This window comes from Simochromis diagramma, unplaced genomic scaffold (genome assembly GCF_900408965.1).
Source record: "Simochromis diagramma unplaced genomic scaffold, fSimDia1.1 OVJJ01000545.1, whole genome shotgun sequence".
NCBI classification, from domain to species: Eukaryota; Metazoa; Chordata; class Actinopteri; order Cichliformes; family Cichlidae; genus Simochromis; species Simochromis diagramma.
In genome coordinates this window covers 4,272,219-4,280,290 of record NW_024387371.1, presented here as the reverse complement: position 1 = coordinate 4,280,290, position 8,072 = coordinate 4,272,219, and the positions used below count along the sequence as shown (strand labels likewise).

The 8,072-nt window shown below is 39.7% G+C and overlaps 1 protein-coding gene across 4 annotated transcripts in view; it reads left to right on the top strand.

The window, feature by feature from the left end:
- Positions 1-254: 254 nt before the first annotated feature.
- LOC120719076 overlaps positions 255-8,072 on the top strand; it is a 31,282-nt gene continuing 23,464 nt past the window's right edge. Inside the window, exons 1-7 of one of the 4 annotated variants that reach the window (XM_040007957.1) lie at positions 255-387; positions 3,660-3,744; positions 3,828-3,909; positions 3,991-5,152; positions 5,270-5,501; positions 5,669-5,962; positions 6,113-6,290. In XM_040007957.1, coding sequence (XP_039863891.1) covers positions 3,861-3,909; positions 3,991-5,152; positions 5,270-5,501; positions 5,669-5,962; positions 6,113-6,290 — 1,915 coding nt within the window. In that variant the 5' untranslated portion in view covers positions 255-387; positions 3,660-3,744; positions 3,828-3,860. Of the gene's footprint in view, positions 591-3,659; positions 3,745-3,827; positions 3,910-3,990; positions 5,153-5,269; positions 5,502-5,665; positions 5,963-6,112; positions 6,291-8,072 lie in introns of all 4 variants that reach the window. The other 3 variants (XM_040007955.1, XM_040007956.1, XM_040007958.1) reach the window with 3 other exon arrangements.

Below are 8,072 nucleotides of genomic sequence, written 5' to 3'. Positions count from 1 at the left end.
GATTTTTTTTGTTGTCCTTTTTTTTTTTGCCTTTTCGTCAAGTCTGTCTTTGTACGGACCTGTCGTGTTCTCCGTCGTTTTGTACATAACTGTTTTGGGGCAAATAAAATGCAAGTAGGGATTAAAACCGCAGAATTAATGATTACCGGTGCTGTAAATACTAGCGCTTGATGCAGTGTTTTGATTTTGTTGCCACGGGTACCCACAAAGCAATGCGCGAAAGTCACGTGGTCTGACGAAGAAGAAACCACGTCGCTCTCCATGCGAATACTTCTCGCGAGAGTATGTTGCAGCAAGGTCCAGAAAATGGAAGGCTGTACTGTGGGTACTAGCTAGGTTGCCGAGCGACTCAAACCATAGCTGGAAAATATATAAATTACATCGAAGGTATGATTTCCGTGTCTGTGTACGGGCGTTCAGCATTTAATTCTGTAGTCGGTATCGCTAATGAGACGTAGCGCTGCTGCGTAGAGTATTTATTAACAGGTGATTTAGAAGCTTAAGTTTAGCTTTAGCTACGCTAGCTGCAGAGAACAATGTCGTCGCCACCACATAGAAGACGCCTCTCTTTTACCTTTATGGAATAACTTGTGAGTGTTTGCGGGGTTTCAGGGCAAGGACGTTTCGTTTGCGGTTTTACAACTGAATTAGGTGTGGCAGTTAAATTAGTACGTGCTGTGGTTTCATTTGGAGTACAGAAACATTATGGACTTCCCAGCCACACTTTGCTGAGTTTTTGCATAAACGTATCGCTCCTAGCAGGCCAGTTTTGCAATGTGAAGCATCAGTGAACACAGCAGCTGGTTGCACCGGGTAACATTAGCAGCAAGTAGAGCTCAGAAATTAATCACAGTGAGAAAATGAACTGTGAATTTCATCACCATAAACGTCTCTGCGAGTTGCATCTCATAAACTGTTAATGCAGGCTTCAGCCGAGCTGAATTTTAAACTCAAAGTAATTTGTCTACGAAGCAAAACAGGGACACAGCACGTGTTTACAGACTTGCAGTGCTGTGAAAAGTGCAAACATCTTTTCCTTTACTGTGGCAGTATGGGAAGACTTAATACAAGTTAAATCCTCAAAAGTACAAAGGGTAACGTGATAAATTATACACATTAAACAACATTTCACCCCTCTTTTTATAACTGTATCCTATAGTTTGTTAAATTATATAGTTATTAATATGCAGTTTGTTTCTATTTAAAACTCCTAAAATGATTCAAAGATATTGTTAACATGATTGTGTGTTATGTGGTTTAATCTTACCTTATCTTAGCTTAAAGGTATCTGTAACCTTCCAACAAATCTACTTGAGCAAAAATGACATCTTTGCGCTACAAATTGTATTTAAGCTGAATTGTAAAATATCATTATTTCATGTACATTTTCCACATACACCCAATTCAGAAGTGGAAAACACTTAAATGCAGTGCAAAGAAAGCACTTGTACGGTGCTTGAGTAAATGTACTGACATCTTTGCGCGTCAGATGGATTAAGCCCAATGTTGGCATTGTTAAAAAATCAAATCCAGTTGTTTCACAGTTAAACTATAGGTTGATTTGATTGGCTGACTGTAAGTTGTGAAGTCAGATTTATTTCTAAGCACATTTTAAAAACACTTGCTGACCAAAGTTCCAGAAAATGATGTGGTTATGGGATATGGGTAAGAGATTGAAAAAAGAAAACACAAAGTGAAAAAACATGATGAAAGCAGGACAGATAAAAAAGTAACTCAGTCTGGTTTAAAGCCAAAGGAAATAAAGGGTTTTCAAAGGGGTTTTGAAAGTGTCTGATGTTGGAGAGATCCATGTAACTAAGTGTACAGTGAACAAATGCTCATTTCAGGCATGGAACTGCAGTCATGTGAAAAAGAAAGCGGACTCTATACAGTCCTGTGAAAAACTAAGTACTCCCTTAATGTTTTCATAAAAATTAACAGGGTAAGGAGAAGCCAGGTGGTGCTAAAAAAACATACACTTGATTAACTGATCATTATCATGTTAACACAGTACCAGAAGTGGATGTCCATGCAAAATCACTTTAAGGTCAGTGCTCAAAGAAATCCTAAATGTTGATTCTGTTCATCTGGATGTGAAAAACATTTCTTCACTCAGTGAAACGTATCTTCCACTGAAAACGCTACAACTGTTTGGGATTTCTTCTGGGTTTGAACAGCGTGGCTTCCTTTGAATGTCAGCATTTCTTTCTTTTTTTTCTGGATGATTGAGCATACATCAAGACGTGCTCAAAGAAATGCTCAAGCAATGCCTGAAGCAAAAAAAAAAAAGAGAGCTACATCTCACACTCTAAAGGCCTCAATATGTTAAATGTTCATAACAGTACAATAAGAAATGACTTGTTTGGAAGGGTTGCCAAGAGAAAGTCTCTTTTCTTTATAAAAGTCATGGCAGCAAAGCTTAGGTTTACAAAATTGCATTAGAACAAACTCCAAGACTATGCTGACATGTAAGCACAAATTCCTAATACCCACTGTGAATCACAGCAGTGGAGGGATGAGGATTTGGGGTTGTTTTGCAGCCATAGGACCTGGGGACCTTGCAGTCATTGACTCAACCATGAACTCTTCTATATACCACAATACCTGGACTCAAAATTGAGGCCTTCTGTTTGTCAGCAAAAGGTTGGCTGACATTGGGTCATGCAACAGGACAAGGACCCCAAACACACCAGCAAACCTACAACAGAATGGTTAAAAGAAATTCAGAAACATGGTGTTGCAATGGCCCAGTCAAAATCCAGACCTCAGCTTGACTGAAATGCTGTGGCGGTTCTTTAGGAGATCAGTACATTAAAGAATGCCTGTAAACCTGTGAACTTAAACATTGTAAAGAAGAGAGGTCTAAAGTTTCTCCACAATGATGTGAGAAACTGATAAAGTCATACAGAAAATTACTTCCACTAAATACAACTAAAGGTAGTTATATACACTATTAGGTCTTTTATTGAGTCATGGGAAAACTTTTACATGACTTTAACATTTTTCAATTCATAAATTGGTGACCCTCATGGTTTGTTCAGACATACCCACAACAGTCATGGAGACCACTGTGCAAGTGAGCTTGGAAGTGTGTATACACATAAAAACAGTATTTGTGTTTAAGCAACATGTCATGCATTTTAATGTTACTACAAGGTGGACAAATATTGGTGAAGAGTGGTTTTCCCCACATGTTGTTGCTCCAAATCAAGATGCATGAAGTTCAAGGAGATGGATGCATAAACACAATCTTGTAACTGCCTTTCTTTTAAGGCAACTGCATGAGGTTTAGACTTGTGTTAAAAATTATACATGAACATTGCATGGTGAGACTTTGTAAGGCTTCCATTGCTCACTTTCATAAATTAAGATGCAATCAGAGTATTGAGTAGGAGTTCATGTCAAAGAGGCCCATTAGCTGGCCAGGAGCTAAAGTTAATACAGGCTATCAGAAATCCTTTTAAATCCTCAGTGTTGAAACTGTCTATGGTGCTAATGAATAAGCTATGTGATGTGGAGTTTATTGCAGTGCTCTTTCATTGCAAAGCAACAAATGGAATTGAGCTTTTTAACTAAATTGTTTTTTGCATATTTTTTTTAGATCACCTGTCTCTAATGTAGATTGGTTTGGGTTTTTTCTCCATCCATGATTTTTACAGGTTCACAGCAAGAAACATTGGGATGACTCTTTACACACCCTAAACACATTTGGTGTTTGCAGCTGTCTGCATACAGTTTGCACAGGTACGTGTTTTCTGTTTTATTTCTTGTTTAACTTAGTGAATTGTGAACATAGTTTACAGACACTAACTAAAAGGATCTTGTAGGTTTGAACAGCGTGGCTTCCTTTAAATGTCAGCATGGACATGATGGACAACAGCAGTGTTGCTGATGATAATAATAATTCAGGTACAATCAGCCTGCCAGTTGCCTAAAGGTGAAACGTGGGTGTTGCTTTTGTTAAATCAATTTCTTTCTGTTTATCTGCAGACGAACGGCAGATGCCCTCAGAAGAGGCCGAGTCAAGTGTTAGGCCGACCTTGTCACAGGTTAGAAAGTCTTGGGGGTTTCGACGAACAACCATTGCAAGAAGGGAGTTCATGGAGGAGGTTGGAGACCTAACCTACAGTCCTCCAATTGTTCGACGAGGCAGAAATCGTCGGACCAATCAAACAGCAGCCCAGACCGCTACAGAGACCACCACCACCCAGAAAGCTACTCGTACAGCAAGGAGTGTTATTGATGAACTTCAGTGGTCTGCCCCATCCTCACCTGTCTCTGAGAATAGCAAAACTGGTTCAGAAACTTCCGCAGGAGGCAGCCTTGATCCCAGCTTATGGCAGGATTTTGGGTCTGCTTTCCACACTGCCTTCACACTGCTTGGGGGCAGTGAGGGCCTGTCACTAACAATGTCAGATGAACTGGCGGTTCCTGACATTTTGGAAGCCACTGAAGCCATTGAGTCTCCTAATCCACAGGCTATAGATGAAACTGAGATGGCTGATAACATTGATGACATGGAGATTGCACAGCCAGTTGCTTCTGGCAATGCAGAGGGAGAAGAGATCCATGATGTGGTTTTAATCTCAAGTCATGAAGAGGATAGTGATGAAATGACTTTGTTACAGATTAAGGAACAGCTGGCTTCTAATAGCAGACAGGAAGACTCCAAAGCTAGAGGAGGGAAAGGAGGAAAGGGAAAGGCCAGAGGAAAGGGGAGAGGTAGAGGAAGAGGTAGGGGCAAAGGTAGAGGGAGGGGTAGAGGAAAGGGGAGGGCTGTGGAGTTTCAGTCAACCATTGCAGATGATAAGGACAGTGATGATGATGTGGTGCTGGTTAATTTAACTGAGCAACAGCATTTACAAGAAGTGGAAAAAGAAACTGATCCACAAAGTCCTCCTGAAAAAGAGGGTTCAGCTGCTCTCTTTGATACAGCCCTAAGTCCTGCTCAGCAATCAAACTCAGACTGCATGATCATAGACAGTGACTTTGATCAGATTCCTGAGCTAATTCCCGGTCAGTTTGATGAAGTGCCAGAGGAGGAGGAGAAGAAAGATGCTAAAAATACAGAAGAGTTTTCAAGGATATCACACAATGAAGGATATGACTCAAATGCTCTGTTCTGCATCTGCAGACAGAAACAAGATAAGAGGTACATGTTTATATGTAGTAACTGGATTTCTTAGGCTGAGCTGTTCTTTCGGACGATTTGCATAGTTCAGCTGTGTACCATTTTCACTTCCTATTATCTATTCACTGCTTTTTAAAGGTTTATGATCTGCTGTGACAGCTGCCAGGAGTGGTTCCACGGTGAATGCGTCGGTGTCAGTGAGACACAAGGCCATCAGAGTATGCAAGAGTACGTCTGCCCGCCTTGCACTATAAAGAAACAAAGCCAGTCTGAGTCTCACCCTCAGCCAGACCCTGAGCTTAGCTTTCCTGAATGCTTGACACAAAGTCCTGCTGTTGAAGAAGCACAAGAGGACCAGCGAGCAGTTAAGGTTTGAATTTAATTTGGGTTGTCATCAATCTTTACACTGCCCATCGCCTTCATTTACAAAACCTTTAGCATTTTCTTTCATTCCTGTGTGACCACATACGTGTGATAGATAATCTTCATGAAGAAAGTTTGCTCTCTGGATTTAAGATGAACATCTGTTTTCAGCAGACTGTGCTGGTAGAGGAGGAAACGGAGGAGGAGGAGCAAGAGCAGGCTATTGAAGCAAGGCCAGACCCTGATGCTCAACCTGAAGCTCAACCTGAGCCTGAGATGGATAGCTCTCTTCCCTTGTGCATCGGACCTGGTTGCTCTAAACAAGCACTACCAGATTCTGTTTACTGTGGCAATGACTGCATCCTTCAGCATGCTGCTTTCACTATGAAGACACTCTCTGGCCCTAAGGTGCCCAAATCCAAAGGACGGGCACAGAGAAAAGCTTCCATGTCAAGACCTGCTGCAAAGGTAAGAAAAATTAGCTTGCAGACTGAGAAGAGTATTGAGGTGTGTGGGTAATAGATTTTCATCTTGGGCTCATTTCTATAGTTTCAGGTAGTTAGTTTCAGCAACTAAAAAATCGTATTTTTTCACCCTATGTAAACATTTCAATCATAGGCTCAAAGGTCAAGTCGGACATCAAAGAGGCTAGCAGAAAAAGCTGAGCTGCGAGGTGAGGAGGAGAAAAAGGAGGATGATGGTGAGCAGGAGGCGGCTGCATCTCCTGTCATCTGTGACCCCAGTCTCACAGAAGCTCAGGCTACCTCCACACCAGCATCAAACTTACACACAGCGTGTATGTATCATTCTATACTCACACACATTCAAGCAGTTTACACATCATGCACAAAGTGCCTGTTTTGGAATTACAGATTTACCTTCCCCTTTTGAATCAGTAGAATTCGCAATGTGCGCGCACACACACATTTTTACTTATTCCCTGGTTCATAGCAGGGGTCAGCAGTGGGTAAGTATTTTCACTTTTATAATTCCCCTGTTCAGTTGCAGTAGCACAGATGTTCTCATGAAACAATCTTGACAAGTCAGAATGCCAGTCTTACCGAAGCACATGCATATAAAATCCGTGTCATAACAAAAATCCCTAAATGAGCAACACACAGCTGCGCTTTGTGACTGTGTTCAAACAATGCTTTGATCTTTGTCTAAACCTTTTGCAAATGTAAAACTATATGAATGCAAGCTGGAACCAAGTTATTGTTGGGATGATCTCTATTTCTACAAACAAAATATCTATTGTGACGCAAAGGGCTCCTTAAGAAATACTATCTGTTAAATTGATGGACGAAACAGCACATAAAACGTACAGTAATGCTTAGCTCTAGCATGGTGCTCCCATATTCACAGCATTACTCATTATTTAATAATTTAAGCATTTTCGTGCATTCTGTTTTCATTATACTCTCTAAAATTCAACTATAACAAGTAGTAGCATCAGAAACGGAAAGATTCCATTATAGATGTCTGGCCATGCAGTATAATGACGTTGTTATGAGATTTATTTTTTAGAATCACAATATATGATTCTGTAATTGATTGATGGTTACATATAAGGGAATATAAAGAAAAAATGCATACTCAATTTTAAAACTATGCAAGGGATTCATGTGAAATTTTGGCTCCAATATCAGTTTAAAGTCACAAAATCAGTATATATTTCTGTTTTAATTTATTCCAACATTTTGCTAGTGTATAAAACATCTTTAGTTCTTTATATTCAGTTAGAAGATTGTTAGAAGACAAGTGCAATGGTCAATAAGTCATCTTACCAAAATCAGCATTCAACAAGACCGACGTCAACTTATAACAGTAATATGGTGCATTGCGACATACATTAAACACTACATTGCATATATTTTATTCCACACTATATATGACATTCCTTTAGGTCTTTGCCCAAAAGCTTGTTTTTATGAAAATTGATATGAGGCTTTCTTTTTTCAGTATGTTTTTTTCAGTATTGAATAATAATGAGAAACTTTATTTATGCAGAACTTTTTCTTAACAAGGTTAAGTCTTAGACAGACAGAAAGAAATTTTAAATGGATAAAAAATACTCGTTCAAAACTAAATCAAAGTAATGAAAGGTTTTGGTTTCTGAAATAATTTAGCGCTAGTTATACAAGTTCTTCTTCTCAAATCAAATGGAGCCAACATATGATGGTGGATGTAAGGGTTGATTTTTTTCTATTTAACAAGTTAGGATACACTCATCTAAAATTACATGCATGTTTTCCACTGCTGTAAAAAAGCAGACCTCTTTTCAAGACCGCAGTTCAAACACTGTATAGACCTGCTGCAGCTGTCCTGCTGCTGGTTTGACCGTAGATAACATTAAACATTCCGGTTTTTGGTATCCCTTGGTTTACATGTATTAAACTAAATCTCCTGCACATCAAACCACATTAAACCATCAATCACACACTGCTCCACAATGCCACCAAGTACACTGGCTTTGTGAAGTCCTCATAATGATGTCTCAAGTGCCCAGATGGTATAATTTTCTCAAAGTTGATCGTCTGTTCAAAGAAGTGCCCTAATATTCCAGCCACCCTGCCAT